Below are 25,424 nucleotides of genomic sequence, written 5' to 3' on the forward strand. Positions count from 1 at the left end.
CCTCGCGTCGGGAAGTCCCATCCCCCGACATTTTTCGCCGGGTCGGTGGGAGGGGGTGAGGGCCTAGTCCCAGCCGCTATCTTCGCGCCGGTCTTTCCGCGCACGCGAGTCTGCGTTCTTCCCCCCACCTCCTCCACCTGCGCTCTGATTCAGCGCTCGGACGGCAGCAGACAGCGAGAGACCCTGGCCCGGGTGGAGCGAGTCTTCCGCGGAGGAAGACTGCCCTTCGCCGGAGGAGGCTGGCCGGCGTCAGGAGCACGTGGGGAGAAAGAGGCAGGCCCCGTTCCCGCTGAGCGCGGGAACGGCGGCCATTTTGCAGACAGCTTGTCAGGCGGGCCCGGCGGAAGATGTCGGAGAGGCCCCGCTCGCGGCGACCCTGCCTTTTTATGATCCGGGAGCGATGATGCAGCCAAATCTTCAGACCCCGGGTGGCTCGCCCGCGGGGATTCAAGCTTTTTCGCCGGAATTTATAGTCCTGATGCACAGGGCTTTTCTTCACAGCAGGGACATGCCCCTGGCTGGGGGGCCTCCGCTGCCGGCTAAGGTAGCCCGTGTGGCTGGGCCCCTGGGGGGCTTAGGCCCACAGGGGAGCGTTTCACGGGCGGGGGATGGTTCAGGGTCACCATTGGTGCCCCGACCCTCAGCGGACGTGGATCCACTCCTGGACCCGAGCGGCGAGGATCCCTCCTTGTCAGCCCAGGTGGAGGGCGACGATCCCAGGATCCTACGGATTTTCCAGGCGGGGGAGCTGGATGAACTCATCCCCCACATCCTGCAAGAAATGGACAACGACCCGCCTCCGGACCCGGTGGAGCCCGATCCTAAGGTCAGGAAGGGGGATCCCCTCCTGGCGGGCCTTCGTCCCCTGGCAAAGGCTTTCCCCACGCATCCTTCCACGCTGCAGCTCATTTCCAGAGAGTGGGATACTCCGGAGGCCAATGTCAGGATAGGTAGAGCCATGGAAAAGCTGTACCCACTCCCAGCGGATTTCTTGGAGCTCCTCAGGGTGCCCGCAGTGGACTCCGCGGTGTCCGCAGTGACGAAGCATACTACAATTCCCGTCACCGGCGGGACGGCGTTAAAGGATGTGCAGGATAGGAAGTTAGAGGTGTACCTCAAACGGGTCTTCAAGGTGTCAGCACTGGGTTTAAGGGCGGCGATCTGCACCTCGCTAGCGCAGAGAGCGGGACTTCGGTGGATCCAACAGCTCCTTACTTCACAGGCCTTGCCGGAGGCAGAGGCGCGCAGCAGGCAGACAGACTGGAGGCTGTGGTCGCCTATGGAGCAGATGCCATGTATGACCTCATCAGAGTCCAGGCCCGGTCTATGGTGGCGGCGGTGTCGGCCCGCCGGCTTCTTTGGCTGCGACACTGGTCGGCTGATGCCTCTTCCAAGACCAGACTAGGATCTCTCCCCTTCAAGGGGAGGTGCCTCTTCGGAGAAGACCTGGACCAGATCATTAAGTCCCTCAACGAGAACGCAGTCCACAAGCTACCAGAGGATAGACCGCGTTCCTCCAGATCCTTCAATTCCTCCAGGAACAGGTACCGAGCGCAGCATCGGGCTAGACCTCCAAGGCAGCAGACCCCTCGGACGCCATCCACTCGCTCGCATTCCTGGAACCGGTCCTTTCGAGGGCGCCGCCCAGGTAAGGATGGTCATGGCTCCGGGCCCCCTCAGAAGGCTACCCAATGATGCCAGGAGGACCCACGGGTCGGTTCCCCGGCTGGGGGGCCGGCTTGCTCGATTCTTCGACGCGTGGGTCCAAATCACCTCAGATCAGTGGGTCCTGGATATTCTAAGGCACGGCTACGTGTTGGACTTTGTACACGCCCCTCGAGACAGGTTCCTGTTCTCCCCTTGCGGATCCCTCCTCAAGCGCTCGGCTGTGAGGCAGACGTTAGACCGCCTCCTGGCTTTGGGCACGATCGTCCCGGTGCCGGCTGCCGAGTTAGGTCGCGGCCACTACTCAGTGTACTTTGTGGTTCCCAAGAAGGAAGGTACCTTTCACCCTATTCTGGATCTCAAGACCGTCAACAAGTCCCTCAGGGTTCCCCGTTTCCGGATGGAGACGCTCCGGTCGGTGCTGGCGGCAGTACACCCGGGGGAGTTCTTGGCCTCTCTGGATCTGACAGAGGCGTACCTCCACATCCCGATCCATTCGGCTCACCAGCGATACCTTCGCTTCAAGATTCTGGACCAGCATTTTTAGTTCCTGGCCCTGCCCTTTGGCCTGGCCACGGCCCCACGGGTGTTCACGAAGGTCATGGTGGTAGTGGCAGCGGCTCTGCGCAGAGAGGGGATCCTGGTGCATCCCTACCTGGACGATTGGCTGATCCGCGCGAAATCTCGAGGGCAGGGCCGTCGGGCGGTAGACAGGGTAGTTCAACTTCTCCAATCTCTAGGGTGGATTGTCAACTTTCAAAAGAGCAGACTACATCCTTCCCATCGTTGGATTTCCTGGGAGCGAGCTTCGACACGAAGGCTGCAATGGTTTTTCTACACCCGGACAGGGCACGGTCTCTTCGCGAGCAGATTCACAGCTCCCTTGCTCTCGCATTTCCTACGGCGTGGGACTACCTGCAGGGTTTGGGGACCATGGCCTCCATGATAGACCTGGTACCGTGGGCCTTTGCGCACCTACGGCCCCTCCAGAGGGCCCTACTCTCCCTCTGGCAGCCGGTCTCGCGGGACTACCAGGCGATTCTACCGATTCCAAGGACAGCGAGACACAGTCTCCGTTGGTGTCTGGACCCGCTCTGACTTGCTCGGGGGGTTTCATTGGAGGCGCCAGACTGGGTAATAGTCACCACGGATGCCAGTCTGACCGGCTGGGGAGCGGTCTGTCAGACGAGCTGGGGAGCGGTCTGTCAGACGAGCTCCACGCAGGGACGATGGTCGGCGGAGGAAGTGGAGTGGCCCATCAACCGGTTGGAGGCGAGGGTGGTCCGTGTAGCCCTGGAGGTGTTTCTCCGGTTAATTCAGCAGCAGGCAGTCCGAGTGCTCTCGGACAATGCGACCACGGTGGCGTACATCAACCGTCAGGGAGGCACGAGGAGTCGCCTCGTCTCCTTGGAGATAGACCGCCTAATGGAGTGGGCGGAGCGCCACCTGCTGCGCCTAGCGGCCTCCCACATTGCAGGCGTCGAGAATGTGCAAGCGGACTTCCTCAGCCGTCAGAACCTGGACCCAGGAGAGTGGGAACTCTCGGGGGAAGCGATGGAGCTGATAATCAATCGCTGGGGAATGCCACATGTGGATCTCATGGCGACCGCCAGGAATGCAAAGGCCGCGCGCTTCTTCAGTCGCAGAAGGGAACACGGCCCAGAGGGGGTCGACGCTCTGGTCCTCCCGTGGCCGCGTCAGTGATTTCTGTACGTGTTGCCCCCCGTGGCCACTTGTGGGAAAAGTCATCCGACGGATAGAGTCTCACGGAGGTCCGGTAATCCTTGTGGCACCTGAATGGCCCCGACGACCATGGTTCGCGGACCTGCTCCACCTGGCTCTGGAGGGTCCTCTTCGTCTAGGTCATCTGCCGCACCTTCTCCGTCAGGGTCCAATATTTTTCGAAGCGGCGGATCACTTCTGTCTTGCGGCTTGGCTTTTGAGAGGCGCAAGCTGAGGCGCCGTGGATATCCTGAGGCTGTCATATCCACCTTATTGCAGGCACGTAAGCCATCTACCTCTATCACGTATGTTCGAGTGTGGAAGGTTTTTGAGGAATGGTGCGCTTCGCAGTCTATTTTGGCTGCGCAGGCGTCAGTAGCTCAGGCTCTCGCCTTTCTGCAGACAGGTCTGGAGTTGGGTCTGGCCTATAACTCCCTTCGGGTTCAGGTGGCGGCTTTAGGGCTCTCCTTCAGGGGAGGAGCGGAGTCCTCCTGTCGTCCCATCCGGATATCGTGCGTTTTCTTCAGGGCGCAAGACATCTGAAGCCCCCTATATGGCCGCCATGTCCTTCGTGGAATTTGAATCTGGTGCTCCGGACGCTGGTTGGCGCACCCTTCGAGCCCTTGGGTTCTGCTTCCATCAAGGACCTCACTCTTAAGACCATCTTTCTGGTGGCTATCACCTCGGCACGACGGGTTTCCGAGTTGCAGGCTTTATCATGTCGTGAACCATACTTTCGGTTCATTCCGGATGGGGTGTCGCTCCATACGGTGCCGTCCTTTCTTCCTACGTTGGTCTCGGTTTTCCATCTTAACCAGTCCATGGAGCTCCCATCATTTGCAGCCTCTGAGCCGGGGGACTTGCGCAGACTTGATGTACGAAGTTCTTTGATGCACTATCTAGAAGTCACGAATGAGTTCCGGCTGTCGGACCATTTGTTTGTCCTCTGGTCGGGACCTAGGAAAGGGCAAATGGCTTCTAAGCAATCAATTGCCCATTGGCTGAAGGGAGCGATCGTAGCGGTGTACCTGGGAGCAGGTAAGTCTCCGCCTTTGGCGGTCAAAGCTCATTCGCTTCGGGCACAGGCGACTTCCTGGGCCGAGAGTGCGTCGGTCTCTTCTCAGGAAATCTGTAGAGCGGCCACCTGGAAGTCTCTCTATACCTTCACGCGGCATTATCGCCTAGATGTCCGAGCGCAGTCGGACAGTTATCTGGGAGACAGGGTCTTACGGGCAGGGCTGTCCGCGGCCCACCCATGATGGGGAAGCTCTGGTACATCCCACCATCTGGAATGATCCTGGTACGTACAGGGAAAAGAAAATTATTCCTTACCTGCTAATTTTCGTTCCTGTAGTACCATGGATCATTCCAGACGCCCTCCCTGACATTGGGGGTTTCTTCAGGTGGGACATCCCTGCTTACCTGTCTTGTCCTGTTATCACTCTGTTCTTTTCTTGTTGTTGACTATACATGTCTGCACGGTTGCGGTGCTTTTGGCAAGTTCGCAGTTCAGTTTGTTTTCTTCTTCAAACGAATTTCCAGCTGTTTCAGAGACAGCGGGTATGTGTAGCATGTTTTTTATACTTGATCCCTCTGGGCCTCTTCTCGTCTTGGCTTTGATAGTCTAGTTACTGAGAGTTGAGTCAGGGGAGGTGTGGTCATATAGGAACCTCCCCTGAGAGTTTTTGTTCTGACTCCATCTGCTGGACGGGGGACATAACCCACCGTCTGGAATGATCCATGGTACTACAGGAACGAAAATTAGCAGGTAAGGAATAATTTTCTTATTTGGTTAATTACAACCCCCCCCCTCCTGACCCCCCCCCAAAAAAACTTGCCTAAAGTCCCTGGTGGCCCACGGGGGTCCCGGGAGTGATCTCCCGCTCTCGGGCTGTCTGTTGCCAGTAAACAAAATGGCGCCGGTGGCCTTTTGCACTTACCATGTGACAGGGGCTACCGGTGCCATTGGTTGGCCTCTGTCACATGGGTAGGAGCAATGGATGGCCGGTGCCATCTTAGAAAATGGCACGGGCCATCCATTGCTCCTTCCATGTGACAGGGGCTGACCAATGGTACTGGTAGCCCCTGTCACATGGTAAGGACAAAGGGCCACTGGTGCCTTTTTGTTTACAGGAAGCCGACGCCCTGAGAGTGGGAGATCGCTTCCGGGACTCCCGTTGGACCACCAAGGACTTTAGGCAAGTTTTTTTTTTGGGGGGGGGGGTTGTAATTAACTAAATTTTAAGGGTTGGGGTGGGGGGGATTCGGCGAAAATTGCTGAGAAAAAAAACAACTCGTTGGAAAACGTTTTCCACGGCTTGGCCGACCCATCATAAAAAAATGATGTACATCCCTATCTGAAAATAAAGCTTTGCCGTATTTGCTATTTCTCCCTCCATTTGAATTTTTGCATTCCTGACTGCCTTCCCAGCTTAGCTTTTCCAGATATTGTTGCCTTTCTTCTTTTTTCTGTGATATCTTTTAGTTTTTGAACGCTAGCCTTTTCTCCCTTACTTTTCAACTGCTACTTTAGAAAACCATAGTGGCCTCCTTTTTCTCTTTTATTTACTTTCCTGTCAAAGTTTGGTTGCCTTTTATAATATCTCCTTTTTTTTGCCCACTGTACTTCTTCCTCTCCTAGATTTCCCATCCAGCCAATGGCTACTTGAGGTAATCCTCCATTTGAACAAAATTAGTTTTTCTGAAGTCTATGACCATTGTCTTTGAATGAACCTTCATCTCCTGCACTCTAATATTAAACCACACCTTCTGGTGATCACTGATCATCTACTACAATATCAGAAATACTATCCATGTTGGTATGTACCAGGTCCAGTATCGCTCTGTCCCGTATGGGTTCTGTTACCAGTTGATATAACAGTTCTCCTTGCAAAGAATTTAGGATCTCCCTTCCTTTAGAAGGCAATTGAAAACCAGATCAGTTTGTGGCACTCCAGGGCCGAAGTTGCTTACTCCTGGTCTAAACACAATTATGTCAGGTTTCTACTCTCCAGGAGCTCGTCACTCTCCTTTTAATTCCTCATCTAAAGTATAATAGGTCTCTCCTTCTTGCCTCTATACTGACAAGCAAGTCCCATTTATGAGGCTCAGTTCAGTAGACAGGGTCCGAAGAAATAGAGAACTGAACATGCTCAAGTTATCCTGATCATACTTATGAGTTTGCTTATTCAATTTTGTGTGCCTTTGGTAAGTAACAAGCTCTTGCTATTTAGTCAATGAATTTTTGCATGGCCATGCTCTTTCTGACATTTTATGCAAGCACATAAAATCTTTTTGCTTCACTTGTTAAGTGGCTTTTTACCAGACCTGTTAGAATTTTTGGAAGCCAACATTAATATTTTTAATGCAAGTTGTATTGCCTAAGCTCCTATGTGTTGGAAATTTCTAGTCTGGAATATCTAGACATATTGCTTAACCCTCTCTCTTACTGCCTTTGATAGGATTACCTGTATGTCATTCCAACACACCTGCAAGCAGCTCGAGCAGGAAATGCTATCCATGCCATCCTTCTCTACAGGAAAAAACTGGACAGAGAGGAGATAAAACCGGTGGGTGGAGTATAATATTATTCTGCCATTGAACTTACTCTCTAAAGAGTCAAGATTGTTCTTATGAAAACTCCCTTTGTGTGCTAACATATCAAAAGATTTGCTGAGATGGAGAACACTGTAATCTCTATTCTTGATGATAGGAGCACAGTGAATATACTAACCCCAGTTTTATGAATGAACATAAAATCCTGTTGAATAGATGTTAATTTTGTTAATTATGCATTATATTTGTGCAGTAAAAAAATATTTTAACACCTCTTAAACTATATCCAATCAAAGAACTCTTATTGTAAATTAGAACAAAGGGGAAAACTGACAGTTGCTCAGCAGCGCATGGTTTGAAGGGAGGTATCTTTGAAGGATACTAATGAAACAGGAAATTTAGGGCATCTGTTCTGGGTTCAGACCATACACACTGACATTCTGCCCAAGGGCTCTTACCTGGTGGGTAATGTTACTGAGGACTACCTCAGGAATTTACCCAATATAAACACATACAATTACTGGGATTAGATCTGGGGTCTTGAACCCAGGAGCTTATTCCCTACACAAATAGCCACACAAACTTTAATTCAGTACATCACGGTTCCAGGTACTTAGGAAAGTAAGTTTATTTGAGCAATAGGAGGATAGAACAAATAAAATCAGATCATACAGAAGAAGTAATGGAGTAATGGTAGATAATAACTATATATATGTGTGTGTGTGTGTGTGTGTGTGTGTGTATATATATATATATATATATATATATATATATATATATATATATATATATATATATATATAATGCTTACATGTTTCCAAAGGATCAGCCTGTGCTATCACTCTCCCTCTCTCTCTAGCTATTACTTCTTATACATTAAATGCTTGGTAAAAGCAGCGATGTTCTCTCCCTCTGAGTTCTTATTAATTTCAGGCGCAGATAAACTCAGAGACATGGTGGAAGGAGGATAACGAATGGGATAGTGCCATACCAGGGTACAAATTATATCACAGTGATAGGGAGGAGCAACTTGGTGGAAGGGATGGCAGTGGTGCTTTATTTTGGGATGGCATAGAGTCCTAATCAAAATTCTTACAATTAATGTACAAAATTGTTTATTATATCAAAAATGATGTTTTCTTACACAATCATTTATTATCCTGTAAAAATAGTTTTCACTATTATTTACACAATTATACATTCACATATATAATATATATTAGCACATATATCCCATACAATATTATATTGTGGCACCACACCCTATGTCAACCCAACACCTACCTCAAAGTTTTTTAAAAATCCATAAAAAACACACCCACACTCATATACCTAAAAACCCATCAGTACACAAATATATAATTATCCTTTACTATAGTTGTTCTCATAAAGCACCAGCACTTCAATATCTTTCAAGATACTAAGTCATCGATGTATTCATACAACCCCGATCCTACTATGACATCTTCAATACTTTTGTCCAACTATTCCCGATATCTTCAATCACTGGCCGCACCCGATGAAAAGTGCTTTCATGTGAGTATTTGGTAATCGAATTATACAAAATATATATTAGTGCGTGTATGTGTGCTCCTAATTTTAAATATTTATACAAGGAAACATTATTTGTGTATTTTCCTTAAGACTTGTTGCCTGTTATACATGCAAGGGAGCACAATTTATAACATGCACACATGAAAGAAATTCCCTGTTTTATCAATTAGTCCAACAGTTTGCCCAGTCTCTCTCTAGATCATCAAGACCATGCCTGGTTTTTCAGCCTGTATTCACCCCAGTTTACCCAGACCCCTCACCCTGTCAGTATTTGGCTCTAAAGAGTTTTATTCTGACTTACACCTGATAAATAGCAGAAGTAAATATGCGCAGGTAAGTTATAAAATCAGAATTTTGTGCATAAATGTTGGCCCCTCACACACTCCTAATCTGCCCCCTTTCTTTTTTTACATGAGCAAAGTTATTTGTGTATGTGCAAGGTTTATAAAATGGCGCTATAATGAATAAGCACCACTTGCGCTCATATCTCTTTTAAAATTCACCTTAAAGTTTTTTACACCAAGGGCACTTAACACAAGACATGGAGGTTTCAAGTAAATATTAAATAAAATAGGTGAAACTCTGATGATATTTTCCATCAGGAATACTTTTCTCGTAAATATACTCTTTGCTTTCTATCTGTTAAAAAGGAAGTAAAACCATTCCAAACAGTACCCCCTATTCCTGTTTCTCTCAGGCACAATAACAATCTTTTATAACTTACTGTTATCAAATGCCAATGAAATATCCAATTGAACAGCACATCAGATCTTCCTTTATCTAATTCACAGTACAAAAAAAAATGCATCAAGGCTAACAATGTTTTCATCCCATGATTTCAACTGAAACCATATTGTTTGTCCAAAACAGACTCCTCCTGCAAACAGTCATTCAATTGCAGTAATATACACTTCTTTAAGATTTTTCTCACTGTATCCCTGGATGGGCTAGTTTCTTGAGTTGGCACCCAGGGGCACATATAAAAAAAGTGAGATGTGGACCTTTTCTGTACACAACTCCTTTCTACTCTCCCTGATTTTCCATGGATAGCATTTACTTTGAGTTACATAGAAATGACAGCAGAAGAAGACCAAACAGTCCATCCAGTCTGCCCAGCAAGCTTTCACTTTTATTTTCCCCATACTTGTCTGTTACTCTTGTCCCTTGTAAGTGACTTTTTTGTTCTATTTCCCTTCCACCCCCGCCATCGATGTATTTAGCAGTGCTAGAGCTGCATCTAAGTGAAGTATCTAGCTAATTGTTTAGGGGTAGTAACCGCCATCATAGCAGGCTACTCCCACGCATGTTTATCCAGCCTGTGCAACTCAGTCGTCCGAATATAAATCATCTTTTCATCATTCCCCCTGCCATTGAAGCAGAGATCTTTTCATCATTCCCCCTGCCGTTGAAGCAGAGAAATATGCTGGATATCATTGAGAGTGAAGTATCAGGCTTATTTGGTTTGGGGTAGTAACCGCCGTATCAAGCAAGCTACTCTCCTGCTTTTTTGTGGATGCAAATCCTTTTTTTTCACATTTCCTCTTGCCGTTGAAGCATAGAGCAATGTTGGAGTCGCATTAACCGTGTGTATGTTTATTGAATTAGGATATTAATCTCCAGGTAGTAGCCGTCATTCCTGCAAGCTGCCCAAGTTGTAGGATTCTGCTTGGGAGATAAATAGTTCTTATACCCTTTTCTTGCAATGATAATTACCACTGTCTTTCATCTAAAAAAAACAGGGTAGTTTCCATCATTTTTTACCAATAGTTATTTAGATATAGAATAGTATTTCAGCTTCGATTTGAATTTAAATTAAAGTAAAAAAATAATAGAATAGAAGAAAGATTAATAAACTTGTGACCTCATTTCTTTAGTAAAATATCTTCTTTCTTTTGGAAGTACACTTTCAACTATTAATTTATTCACTTCCCAGTTATTCTAATTATCCAGATTAATAATAATTCAATCCTATTTTAGATTTCCAATTTTATTCCACCTTCTTTCCACTGTATGTGTTTAGAATATAGTTCCAAGATGTTATTAGAACTTAGTCCCAATCTTCATACATTTCCTATATCCTCTTAAATTCCTGAATTCCTTAGGCAGCACCTATTGGGCACTTTACTCTCATTTGTATTCTGAGTTAGCGGCAATAAAGTTTATTACCTTCAGTTTCTCTCCATTTGTATCCTCTAGTTTCCTTCCCTTTGTGTCACTGGCAGGGGATACTCTCCTCCAGGTGAGTTCCTCCACATCTCCAGGTTCTTTCGGGACGAAAGACACCACTCTCCCAATGGCTTGGATATTGAGTCCCGGGTATCAAAGGCCATCAGCTCCAGTAGAACAAAAAAAATCTTTGAAGCCAAAAAGGAGAAAAATTAAGCAAGAGATAGGAAGGGTGGAATAAAACTTCTAGTCTTAAACGAAAGTGATAGTAAAAATAAGTTAAAGTTGAAACTCCTCTGCATCAGATCCCTGTCAGGTTTAGCCTCTGAGGAGAGACAACATACTGCAGGTTTTCTCTATCTCAAGTCCAGCCTTAAACACATGGACACTATAATCCACTGCAACAAGGGGACCAGCTCTCACAGAGAATTCTCAAAAAATGGATTAAAACAGTCAAAACAAGTTTGAAGCAGGTCAGGCGGAAGGCTGACGCCAGAAGGGAAAATTCCCAAATAAAGGGGAAGGAGACAGCAAGATCCTATACTCTTAAAAGGCTAACTCAAAATCTATGGGGATGATAAACAGTTAGGTCACACCATCTGCAGCTCCCACTTAGGGGAGCAAAACTCACTAGTTTCTGTAATGAACCTCCCCAGCAAAATGGTATTCTAGTACAGAGGGAAATCAAAGGTTAAGAACATAAGAAAATGCCATACTGGGTTAGATCAAGGGTCCATCAAGCCCAGCATCCTGTTTCTAACAGTGGCTAATCCAGGCCATAGGATCCTGGCAAGTATCCAAAAACTAAGTCTGTTCCATGTTACCATTGCTAATGGCAGTGGCTATTCTCTAAGTGAACTTAATAGCAGGTACTTCCCTCGTTAATTTCCTCTGAGCAGGTGGGATTCACAAAATGGAGATAAGCAGTGTCAAATGTGCGCAAAGTACTCACTTCCATAAAACATTGTTTGCAATATAAATTAAATTCTCTGCTCTTTAGTTTTGATGCCAAGAAGGCATTCGATAGAGTCAATTGGCGTTATCTTTTACCACCTTGGGGAAATATGTATTTCAGGGTCGCTTTCTAGATTATATTCATATTTTGTATAAAAATCTTCGAGTGAGAATACTGGTCGATGGAGCCCTCTTGGAAGCATTTACGTTGCAATGGGGTACTTGATAAGGGTGCAAGCTCTCCCCACTTCTTTTTGTATTATCTTTAGACCCTTTCATACTTACTGTACTCCTAGATGAGTACATTCCTGGGGTTTCCATAGGGAGCCACACTTCTAAGGTTGTGGCTTTTGCTGATTACTTACTTTTTCATATTTGTAATCTATAACTGTATCCCAATAAGAACATAAGAACATGCCATACTGGGTCAGACCAAGGGTCCATCAAGCCCAGCATCCTGTCTCCAACAGTGGCCAATCCAGGCCATAAGAACCTGGAAAGAACCCAAAAAGTAAGTCTATTCCATGTTACCATTGCTAATGGCAGTGGCTATTCTCTAAGTGAACTTAATAGCAGGTAATGGACTTCTCCTCCAAGAACTTATCCAATCCTTTTTTAAACACAGCTATACTAACTGCACTAACCACATCCTCTGGCAACAAATTCCAGAGTTTAATTGTGTGTTGAGTTAAAAAGAACTTTCTCCGATTAGTTTTAAATGTGCCCCATGCTAACTTCATGGAGTGCCTCCTAGTCTTTCTATTATCCGAAAGAATAAATAACCGATTCACATCTACCCGTTCTAGACCTCTCATAATTTTAAACATCTCTATCATATCCCCCCTCAGCCGTCTCTTCTCCAAGCTGAAAAGTCGTAACCTCTTTAGTCTTTCCTCATAGGAGAGTTGTTCCATTCCCCTTATCATTTTGGTAGCCCTTCTCTGTACCTTCTCCATCGCAATTATATCTTTTTTGAGATGCGGCGACCAGAATTGTACACAGTATTCAAGGTGTGGTCTCGCCATGGAGCGATACAGAGGCATTATGACATTTTCCGTTTTATTCACCATTCCCTTTCTAATAATTCCCAGCATTCTGTTTGCTTTTTTGACTGCCGCAGCACACTGAACCGACGATTTCAATGTGTTATCCACTATGACGCCTAGATCTCTTTCTTGGGTTGTAGCACCTAATATGGAACCCAACATTGTGTAATTATAGCATGGGTTATTTTTCCCTATATGCATCACCTTGCACTTATCCACATTAAATTTAATCTGCCATTTGGATGCCCAATTTTCCAGTTCCCTACATCAGTGTAGGAGATCTGAAATTGGAGATTTCTCATCTGGAAGGCATACATGGCTCCTGAACAGTCTCTTCCCAGTCCAATAAGCAGAGGAGATGTATTCTAGGTGCACATGTAGCTCCAAAGGCAGGCTCATAATGGACTTTTATCGTGATGTAGATGAGTCAGACAGAGTGTAATGACGGCAGGAAGGAGAAGGCCATTCAGACATTATTGAGCAGGATATAATGGTAAAAACCTTAAATGAAATAAGAGGGTTGCAGGCTAAAGTAGCAAAACATATGGGCTCAATGAAGTCCTCGATATCAGCGATCAAGGCCCAAATGGATACCATCTGACGTAAAGTTGAGGAGCTTGAGCACCAAGTGTTAGCAGTGGAGGATTGGGAGTCCTCAGCTGCTAACTCTCTTACCATGCTTTAAAAACAGGCTAAAATCCACAAGAAAAAAGTTGTGGATTTGGAAGATTGATCCCATTGCTTAAACATGAGAGTGGTCGGGATCCCGGAAAAGGCAAAGGGTCAGAATGTGAGGGGGTTGTTTAGAGATGTACTTTGCCCGGGAAACATAAGAACAAGAACATAGCATATGCCATACCTGGGACAAACCAAGGGTTCATGAAGCCCGGTATCCTGTTGTCAACAGTGGCCAATCCAAGTCACAAATACATGGCAGGTACCCAAATATTAAATAGATCCCATGCTACTAATGCCGGCAACAAGCAGTGGCTATTCCCTATTGATTCATAGCATTTTATGGACTTCTCCTCCAGGAACTTATCCAAGCCTTTTTTAAACCCAGCTACATTATCTGTCTTAACCACATCCTCCAGCAATGAATTCCAGAGCTTAATTGTGCATTGAGTGAAAAATAATTTTTTCAGATTCATTCTAAATGTGCTTCTTGTAGTGCCACCTAGTCTTTGTATTATCTGAAAGATTAAATAATTGTTTTACATGTACCCATTCAAGGCCTTTCGTGATTTTGGAGACCTCTATTATATTCCCCTATCAGCCATCTCTTCTCCAAGTTAAACAGCCGTTCCTCATAGGGGAGCCGTTCCATGCCCTTTATCATTTTGCTCGCCCTTCTCTGTACTCTCTCTATCTTTTTTGAGATGCAGCAATCAGAATTGCACACAGTATTCAAGGTGCGGTGTAACCACTGAGTGATACCGAAGCATTATGATATCCTCCATTTTATTTGCCATTCTCTTCCTAATAATTCCTAATATTGTTTGCTTTTTTGACCATCACAGCACACTGAGTCAACGATTTCAATGTAATATTGATTATTATGCACAGAGGGCCGGATTTTAAAAGCCCTGCATGCGTAAATCCGGCTGGATTTACGAGCGCAGGGTACTCGCGCGCCGGCGCGCCTATTTTGCATAGGCCGCCGGCGCGCGCACAGCCCCGGGACGTGCGTAAGTCCCGGGGCTTTGTAAAAGGGGAGGGGCGGGTCAGGGGGCAGGGGGCAGGGCGGGGCCGGGGGCGTGGTGCCAGCCCGGGGTGTGGTCAAGGTCTCCGGACCAGCCCCCGTGTCGCGTGATGGTGCGCCAGCAGCCGGCTGGCGCGCGCAGATTTACGCCTGCTTTCAGCAGGCGTAAATCTGCCAACAAAGGTAGGGGGGGTTTAGATAGGGCTGGGGGGATGGGTTAGGTAGGGGAAGGGAGGGGAAGGTGCGGGGGGGTGGAAAGAAAGTTCCCTCTGAGGCCGCTCCGATTTCGGAGCGGCCTTGGAGGGAACAGGCAGCGCGCGGTGCGCGCAAGTTGCACAAATGTGCACCCCCTTGCGCGCGCCGACCCCAGATTTTATAAGATACGCGCGTATCTTATAAAATCCAGCGTACTTTTGTTCGCGCCTGGTGTGCGAACAAAAGTACGCGCTTGCGTAAATTTATAAAATCTACCCCAGATCTTTTTCCTCAGTGGTAACTCCTAAAATGGAACCTAAAATTGTATAACTACAGTATGTGGTTATTTTTTCCCTATATGCATCACTTTGTATGTCATGTCATATGTCATGTGCCATATGGACACACAATCTGCCAGGCTCACAAATTACTCCTGCAATTTATCACAATCCGCTTGTGATTTAAGTACTCTGAATAATTTTGTGTCATCTGCAAACCTGATCATCTCACTCATCATACGTCTTTCTACATTATTTATAAATATATTAAAAAGCACCAGTGCAAGTATAGATCCCTAAGGCACTCCACTGTGAAAACAAAGCATTTAATCCTACTGTTTCCTGACTTTTAACCAGGTTTGCAATCTACAAAAGGACATTGCCTCCTATCCCATAACATTTTAGTTTTCTTAGAAGCCTTTCATGAGGGACTTTGTCAAACGCCTTCTGAAAATCCAAATACACCATATCTACTGGTTGACCTTTATCCACATGCTTATTCACCCCGTCAAAAAAATGTAGCAGATTTGTGAGGAGAGACTTCCCTTGGGTAAAAACATACTGGCTATGTCCCATTAAATCATGTCTATCTATATGTTTTGTGATTTTATTCTTTATAATATTTTTAACGATTTTTCCCAGCACTGAAGTCATGCTTACCAGTCTATAGTTCTTGGATCTGGAGCCCTTTTAATATATAGGGCTACATTGGCCACCTTTCAGTTTTCAGGTACAATGGATGATTTTAACAATGGGGTACAAATTACATGTAATAGATCTGAAATTTTATTTTGGAGTTCTTTCAGAACCTTGTGAAATATACCATCTTGTCCAGGTGATTTGTTACCTTTCAGTTAGTCAGTCTGGCCTTTTACATCTTCCAGGTTCACTGTAATGTGGGTCAGTTCATCTGAATCATCACCCTTGAAAATTTGACTCCAGAATGGGTATCTCCCCAACATCCTCCTCAGTAAACACAGAAGCAAAGAATTTAGTCTTTGCATGATGGCCTGATCTTCCCTAAGAGCCTCTTTAACTCCTTGACCATCTAACGGTCCAACTGATTCCTTCGCAGGATTCCTGCTTCGGATATATTTTAAAAGATTTTATTATGATGTTTTGCCTCTACAGCAAACTTCTTTTCAAATTCTATTTTAGCCTGTCTTATCAATGTTTTACTTTTAACTTGCCAATGTTTATGCTTTTTCCTATTTTCTTCAGATGGATCCTTCTTCCAGTTTTTGAAGGAAGATCTTTTGGCTAAAATAGCCTCTTTCACCTCACCTTTTAACTATTCTGGCAATTGTTTGGCCTTCCTTCCACCTTTTTTAAATGTGTAGAATGCATCTGGACTGCACTTCTAAGATGGTATTTTTTTTTTTTTAGCAATGCCCATGCCTGTTGCATACTCTTAACCTTTGTAGCTGCATCTTTGTTTTTTTTTCTATTTTTCTCATTTTATCAAAGTTTCCCTTTTGAAAGTTTAATGATGGTGCTATAGATTTGGTTATCATCCCCCTTCTAGTCATTAATTCAAATTTGATCATTTTATGATCGCTATTGCAAAGCGACTCCATCACCGTTATCTCTCACCAAATCACGCGCTCCACTAAGAATTAGAACTAAAATAAATCCCTCGCTCATCAGTTCCTTAACCAATTTACTCCACAAAGCTGGCATTTATTCCATCCAGGAACTCTCTCTTTATGTTAAATCAATTTTTTATTATTATCATGATGAACAGTATAATAACTCCAACAGTATAGATCATACACAAAGGAAAGGCATAACCTGATGGTTTTGTTCCTTAACACATCAGGTGCTTAGTAAACTCTGAGAAGAGAGAGATGTCAAAGGCTTGAAACCCCAAATACCTACCCCCATAGGCATGAGACCACCATCAACCGACATCGGTCCATCAATAGGAGTTCAGAAGCAGACTTCTAGAATGTGGTGATGAGTCCATGTGGGGAGGCAAGTATTCATAATCCTTTGCTACCTGTTGGGGCGGCTCTGTTTGCCAATCATCAATTCCATGATTAAGAGACAATGAACAGCATTTCTCCAGAATGCGAAAAATGGATCCATTTTTCTGTCTCTAAAAATGCAATATAGTGGTTCTGGCGACTACCAAAACCTTAGAAACCTATAGTCTCTGAACATCAGAGTAATCACCCACCGACAAAAAGGAGCCAAAGACTGCTAACTGTATAGAAAAAGGTAATTGGATAGATAGAACAGTGTCCATATAGCCAAATACCTGCCTCCAAAAAGATTGAATATTAGTACTATACCAAAAAGAATGTCCCAGAATCCCCATTTCAACATTGCATTTAATACACAAATCTGACTCTGCTAAACCCATCATACAGGCTTGTCTCTGTGATATATATGCTGTAGACAATATTCTGTATTGCGTTTCACCCAATTGTGCATTTTTTGTGATTGTAGAAATACGCCCAAAACAAGCCCTGAAAGCTGTTAAGGAAATTGTGGTCCATAGGTTTTGGGTCTATTTGGACCATAGAGATTCTAAGGATATGTTACCAAAAGAAAACTGCAAAAAAATTATGAAAGAAGGGTAACGTATGTCTGGTCAGATCTTCCAAGTCAAACCAGTCGTGAAATATCTCCCACCCCTTGGCCACAAGATCAGTCAGACTCAAAGATCCATCATAGTGTCGTAATTGCAAATAGCTGAAAGTATCTACAGTTATACCAGCCAATTTATGTCGCATTGTATCTAAAGAGAGCTTTTTCACCTTTTCGTCAATCACATGGGTCAGTAAGAAACCCCCCCCCCCCCCCACCTGTGACCAGGCATAAAACACCTTTCTGTCAATTCCTGGTTGAAATGCTATATTTCCTATAATAGGTTAAAAAAGGAGATTCTATGTAGACTTGACTTGGATGTAATCCAATGGCGATATGAGAATATGGTTCTTGAAATGAGTGGATAACTGTTTACCCATAGCTTATAGAATATATCTGAGTTGCAAACAGTGTGTAATTGCAGCTTCATATTCATAATCACAATAGAAAGACAAGGCCATAATCCAGTCACATAGATGCCAAAGGCGGGCTCCATAATTGTATAATTGAATATCAGGTAAGTCCATCCCACCTTTCTTGCCAGTAGTCATCAATTGCAATAAGGGTATTCTAGGCCTCTTTCCCCTCCACAAATAAGTTTGCAGTTCTTCTTGGAGTTTGTGAATGTCTTTCTCAGTGAGAATAAGAGGGTGAACGCTTAGGGATAAATTTTAAAATGTCCATGCGCGCTGTTCCTGGCACGCGCACATGGACGCCCCAATTATATAACATGCGCATGTCACCACACGCATATCATAAAATACAATACCTGTGTGCACATGCACGCCCGATTTTTATACCTGCGCGCACATGTGCGGGCGGGTCGTGACTTGCGGGGGTGGGAATTTTTTGAAACACACGTGGCAATGCGATCAGGCCGTTGCCCAGTTCCCTCCTAGTCCCCCGAGTCCTACCCTAACTAATCTTTTTTTTTTTTTTTTTTTTAAACTTACCTGCTCCTTCGAGCAGTAGTAAGTTCCATGCGCCAGCCAGCTGCTGACATTCACTTCCCTGGGACAGGTCCTAATGACCCCCACCCCTTTTACAGATACCCGCATGGCCAGGCCATTGTGAAAATGCGCTCTGCGCTCAAGGCCCAGCCATGTGGGTACCTCCTGGTATTTGTGTGCGCCAGACTATTAAAATCTATCCTTAAGTGTGTAAAGCCATTTAGAGGAAATGGTCATATTATACAATTGAATCCGACCCCCCCTTATATAGACTAATTTTTGTTGCATTCTGTATCTTAGCAACATTGATACTATGTAAGGAGGAAAGATCTGCCGCAATCCAAATACACAGGTATTTCAGCCAGTGTTCTGTCCATTTTAATGGAAAATTTCCCACGAATCCCCAGCTTCTGATGGTCATAGCCTCAGATTTATCTGTTTAATTTCAGACTCACAATTGTACTATAAAGAGAAATTCCCTACAATAATGATTCAGATGGACTGAATCAAATCACGGTGAACCTAGAAGATGTGGTAGACCTGATTGACAAACTGAAGAGTAGTAAATCACCTGGACCGGATGGATTACACACCAGAGTTCTGAAGGAACTAAAAAATGAAATTTCAGACCTATTAGTAAAAATTTGTAACCTATCATTAAAATCATCCATTGTACCTGAAGACTGGAGGATAGCAAATGTAACCCCAATATTTAAAAAGGGCTCCAGGGGCGATCCGGGAAACTACAGACCGGTTAGCCTGACTTCAGTGCCAGGAAAAATAGTGGAAAGTGTTCTAAACATCAAAATCACAGAACATATAGAAAGACATGGTTTAATGGAACAAAGTCAGCATGGCTTTACCCAAGGCAAGTCTTGCTTCACAAATCTGCTTCACTTTTTTGAAGGAGTTAATAAACATGTGGATAAAGGTGAACCGGTAGATGTAGTATACTTGGATTTTCAGAAGGCGTTTGACAAAATTCCTCATGAGATGCTTCTAGGAAAAGTAAAAAGTCATGGGAAAACATGGCGATGCGAGACTCTTCAGGTCGGCGACGGCTATTCCTACGTACTTGGAATTCGTACATTCAACAACTTCCCCACCGCGCACGGAGTCTTGTGTTGAATGACTAGGGGCTGCGCACACTCACCCACTCGGACATTTTTGGCTGCTTCAGGGACATGCCTTTTCCAATTGTCTACTTTTTTTCGTGAACTCTACAGGGGGGGAGGGGGGGGTGGGGGGGGGGGTGTTGCTGTATTTGTAACCGGGGGAAAATGTTGGGGAGGGATCAGATACCACCCTCCCTATTGATGTTGTTTGATGCTTGTTTTTTTTGAAAAACCCAATAAAAATTGTTTATACAAAAAAAAAAAAGTCATGGGATAGGTGGCGATGTCCTTTCTTGAATTGCAAACTGGCTAAAAGACAGGAAACAGAGAGTAGGATTAAATGGACAATTTTCTCAGTGGAAGGGAGTGGGTAGTGGAGTGCCTCAGGGATCTGTATTGGGACCCTTGCTTTTCAATATATTTATAAATGATCTGGAAAGAAATACGACGAGTGAGATAATCAAATTTGCAGATGACACAAAATTGTTCAGAGTAGTTAAATCACAAGCAGATTGTGATAAATTGCAGGAAGACCTTGTGAGACTGGAAAATTGGGCATCCAAATGGCAGATGAAATTTAATGTGGATAAGTGCAAGGTGATGCATATAGGGAAAAATAACCCATGCTATAGTTACATAATGTTGGGTTCCATATTAGGTGCTATAACCCAAGAAAGATATCTAGGCGTCATAGTGGATAACACATTGAAATCGTCGGTTCAGTGTGCTGCAGCAGTCAAAAAAGCAAACAGAATGCTGGGAATTATTAGAAAGGGAATGGTGAATAAAACGGAAAATGGCATAATACCTCTTTATCGCTCCATGGTGAGACCGCACCTTGAATACTGTGTACAATTCTGGTCGCTGCATCTCAAAAAAGATATAATTGCCATGGAGAAGGTACAGAGAAAAGGGCTACCGAAATAAGGGGAATGGAACAGCTCCCCTATGAATAAAGACTAAAGATGTTAGGACTTTTCAGCTTGGAGAAGAAACGGCTGAGGGGGGATATGATAGAGATGTTTAAAATTATGAGAGGTCTAGAACGGGTAGATGTGAATCGGTTATTTACTCTTTCGGATAATAGAAAGACTAGGGGGCACTCCATGAAGTTAGCATGGGGCACATGTAAAACTAATCGGAGAAAGTTCTTTTTTACTCAACGCACAATTAAACTCTGGAATTTGTTGCCAGAGGATGTGGTTAGTGCAGTTAGTATAGCTGTGTTTTTAAAAAAGGATTGGATAAGTTCTTGGAGGAGAAGTCCATTACCTGCTATTAAGTTCACTTAGAGAACAGCCATTGCCATTAGCAATGGTAACATGGAATAGACTTAGTTTTTGGGTACTTGCCAGGTTCTTATGGCCTGGATTGGCCACTGTTGGAGACAGGATGCTGGGCTTGATAGACCCTTGGTCTGACCCAGTATGGCATGTTCTTATCTGGATACAGTTATAGGTTACAAATATGAAAAAGTAAGTCATCAGCAAAAGCCGCAACCTTAGAAGTGTGGTTCCCGGACCGGAGCCTGACTCGTGCAGGAGGAGGGAGAGAAGCCGACGCAGGCAGCCCGAGAAGGAGGCGGAGACGTCTGAGACCAGCACAGCTGTGGACCCTCTGCCGGTGACATCACTCCTGCGCCCGGGTCCTGAAAAGAACGCGGGAGTGCAGTTTGAGACCGGAGCCTGACTCGTGCAGGAGGAGGGAGAGAAGCCGACGCAGGCAGCCCGAGAAGGAGGCGGAGACGTCTGAGACCAGCACAGCTGTGGACCCTCTGCCGGTGACATCACTCCTGCGCCCGGGTCCTGAAAAGAACGCGGGACTGCGGCGCACCGAGCCGCCGGCGCATCGTCTAAGCCGCGTGCGTCAAAGGGGCGTGCGTTCGACTTAGATCGACTTGGATCGCTTGGAGAGTTTGAGATTGATTTCGTTTGAAATTTATGGGGCGTAAGAGGAAGGCAAAAATCGTGGCATCTTCTCCAGCCCCGTGTGGATCAGGGCCTATGGACGCACATGTCTACAAAGTATCGCCTTTAAGGGATGGAGTTAGGGATACTTTTGAAGTCTCCCTAAGCCCTGGCATAGGGACAACACCTCTACAGCCCCGATTGGAATTATCAAGTGAAGCCACGGGAAGATCGCCAATAGTAAGTGACGGTGAAAGTATTTCACAACAACTGAACATTGCAAGTGCCCCCTGTTCCGAGCTAGTACAGCAAGGAACAAGTGAGGGATCCTTGATAAATAACATTGATAGCGTCAGACTTCCAGCTGCGGACGCTACCAATGTGACGATGGGGGACTTGTGGAGGATGATGGTAAAGTTGGATTCCAATGTAACACAGATGAATATCTCTTTAGGTGCAGTGGTTAACAAAAATAAGATTCTTATACAGGAACAGGGGAAATGTTTGAGTAATTTAGAAACATCTGTTCAAAATGTAAAGCTGGAAATGGAAAATGTAAAAAAGCTGGAAAGTATGCACACATCTGATAATTTGGTTTTACATTCTAATATGGAAAACTTGGAGAATTTAATGCGTAAAAAGAATTTGCGCATTGTAAATTTTCCAGTGACAAGATTATTGTCACCATTTGAAATGTTTGCTAAATATGTAAAAGAAATTTTGGTATGGAATGAGGTTCCAGCTATCTCAAAAATTTATTATTTTCCATCTCAAACAGGAGATCTTCCTGGGAGGGAGGAGGGAAGCTCGCCAGGAATATCTACCTTCCTGGAGGAATCTGTGGATTTGATAAACAAAAGAGCAACTCTGTTTGTCTCTTTTATTTCAGAAAGAGATAAAGAGATAGTTATGGAAAAGTTTTTCAAAAGTAAAGATATTTTATTTTGTGGGCATAAAGTTTATATATTTCCAGACGTATCTAGACCAACCCAGGTTAGGAGAAGACAATTTCTTGCCCTAAAAAATAGAGTATTAGAACTTGGGGCTACTTTCTTTTTGAAATACCCCAGTAAATGCTTTAACTACCAGGGGAAAAAATTTATTTTTTCCCAACCGTTTCATTTGGAAAATTTCCTTAGAGATAAGAATCAGGTTCGATTGGAAACCGAAGTATCATCAATGTTAGCCCAATAAGATACTAGACTACTTCACCCTCCACCTATATAGAAAGTGGTATTATTATTTGGTTAAGGGCTCCCACATTATTAGTTTTTTATTGCAGCTTGTTGGTTTATTTCGTAGATTGATAGTCTGGTAAATGTATTAGGAATTTAAAGCTGCTTTAAATATTTCCTTGTATTATGTAAAAGAAATGTGATTTTACAATGTAAATGTCATGAAAAATCAATAAAGTATAAATTATAAAAAAAAGAAGTGTGGTTCCCTATGGAAACCCCAGGAATGTTCTCATCTAGGAGTACAGTAAGTATGAAAGGGTCTAAAGATAATACAAAAAGAAGCGGGGAGAGCTTGCACCCTTATCAAGTACCCCATTGCAACGTAAATGCTTCCAAGAGGGCTCCGACCAGTATTCTCACTCGAAGATTTTTATACAAAATATGAATATAATCTAGAAAGCGACCCTGAAATACATATTTCCCCAAGGTGGTAAAAGATAATGCCAATTGACTCTCGAATGCCTTCTTGGCATCAAAATTAAAGAGCAGAGAATTTAATTTATATTGCAAACAATGTTTTATGGAAGTGAGTACTTTGCGCACATTTGACACTGTTTATCTCCATTTTGTGAATCCCATCTGCTCCGGGGAAATTAACGAGGGAAGTACCTTAGGCAGTCTATCTGCCAACAATTTTGTCAATAATTTTACATCATAATTTAATAATGAGATCAGCCTGTATGAACCTGTCAGCAAGGACCCCTACCCGGTTTAGGCAAAATTACAATAGTTTCCGTATTTGTCTCCGCAGGCAGTTCTTTTTGCAACTGAGTTTCATACATTCTCTACAAGGGAAGACATACATGATCTAGCAATATCTTATAGAGTTCCCGAGGCAGTCCATTTGGGCTGAGTGCCTTACACAACTGCAATTGTTTAATAAGCAAATATATCTCAGTAAACATGAAAGGGGCATTAAGGGCCTGTAAATAGTCAGCAGTCAAAGCTGGAGTTTGAATCTTACATAGATATGTCTTTATTGCACTAGTATCTACCTCCTCAGCTGAATACAGGTGTTTTTAGTAGGTAAGAAAAAATTCTATCTCCTTGAGGTCCGAACAAGATGACGAGCTGGTGCCTTGATTTCCATTATGTGTGATTTCCCCAGCCATGTCTATAAGAACATAAGAAATTGCCATGCTGGGTCAGACCAAGGGTCCATCAAGCCCAGCATCCTGTTTCCAACAGAGGCCAAAACCAGGCCACAAGAACCTGGCAATTACCCAAACACTAAGAAGACCCCATGCTACTGATGCAATTAATAGCAGTGGATATTCCCTAAGCCAATCAATGTTTACTTCTGGGTTAAGCCCTGCCCACTGACCCCTCCTCTTAGCCAGTGTTCACTTACTGTCAAAGCCCCACACCTTTGTTGACAGCACCAGAGTTATGTCATAACCCCACCCCAAACATGCCTCTTTGTCCTTTGATGTTGTCACAGTGGGAACATGCCCCTTTCCGTCCATTTTTTGATGTGGTAGACCAGAACCAGAAAGACTGGTGGCTGTACTTTCTTGATCCTTCTACTCTGTGTGCACTGGGATCTTATGCTGGTCACTACTGTGGCTCTTGGGGCCGCAAGCTTCTCTGTATGAGCTGTGTGGGTCAAAGAGTTCCAGTGGTAGGTTTTGTTGCACCTCTGTGTGTAAGTGGAATGAGGCTGGAAGCACCTCAAATGCCCGAGTAGTACATGTACAAGCTAGTTAACATGCGATCGGTTTTATTACCATGGAGAAAAAAGTCTCACTAAATCTCATGATTGGGATATGGCCTTCCTGGGCTATAACTTGTTAAGGAAGGAGAGAAAGGACAGAAAAGGGGGAGGAGTAGCTTTTTATTTCAAAAACAATTCCAAGCAACTGAAAGGCAAGGGACATAGAGTAGGGAAGAAGCATTATGAACTGTCCTAAGAAAAAAGAAGATGGCACTTCTATTTACATTGGTGTGGTCTACAGGCCTCCGACTCAAACAGAAGAACTGGAAAGTGATCTGATCAGACATCCAAAATGTGGGAAAGAAGGGCAAAGTGTTGCTCATTGAAGAATTTAATCTGCCGGATGTGGATTGGAGTATTCCTTCTGTGGAATCTACAAAATTAGTGGATGCTCTTCAAGGGGCTCTGCTCAAACAACTGGTAATGGAACCCATGAGGGAGGGTGTGTTACTTGACCTGGTGCTCACTAATAGTGATAATGTCTCTAATGTCCACATAGGGGCCCACCTGAGCACCAGTGATCATCAGATGTTATAGTGCAATAAAGACATATCTATGTAAGATTCAAACTCCAGCTTTGACTGCTGACCATTTACAGGCCCTTAATGCCCCTTTCATGTTTACTGAGATATATTTGCTTATTAAACAATTGCAGCTGTGTAAGGCAAATAGGATACAGATAGGTTGCACAAAGAACCGGGTTTTGCATTTCAAAAATACAGATTTTTTCAAAATGGAAACGTTCCTGAAGCAAGAACTAGAAAACTGGGAGAAAATAGGTGAGGTGGAACAGTGGGCCAAATTAAAAAGAGCTATTACAAAGGCCACAAATCTCTGTTAGAAAATTAAACAAAAGTAGGAGAATAAAGAAACCAATCTGGTTCTCAAGAGATGGCTGAAAAAATAAAAGTAAAAAGAACTGCATTCAAAATATACAAAGTATCCCAAAAAGAAGCAGACAGGGAAGTATACTTAGTGAAAGTGAAGGAGACGAAGAAAGAAATTAGGAAAGCAAAAGGTCAAATGGTAGAAAGGATTACCAAAGAGGTTAAGCAAAATGACAAAACATTT

General features: G+C 44.3%; 1 protein-coding gene across 1 annotated transcript in view; it reads left to right on the forward strand.

The window, feature by feature from the left end:
- CPT1A (carnitine palmitoyltransferase 1A) overlaps positions 1-25,424 on the forward strand; it is a 939,552-nt gene that overhangs the window by 329,229 nt on the left and 584,899 nt on the right. The window contains 1 exon segment of the mRNA XM_029583120.1: positions 6,849-6,956. Within this exon segment, the coding sequence (XP_029438980.1) occupies positions 6,849-6,956 (108 nt within the window).

This window comes from Rhinatrema bivittatum, chromosome 17 (assembly GCF_901001135.1).
Source record: "Rhinatrema bivittatum chromosome 17, aRhiBiv1.1, whole genome shotgun sequence".
In the NCBI taxonomy this organism is placed as follows: domain Eukaryota; kingdom Metazoa; phylum Chordata; class Amphibia; order Gymnophiona; family Rhinatrematidae; genus Rhinatrema; species Rhinatrema bivittatum.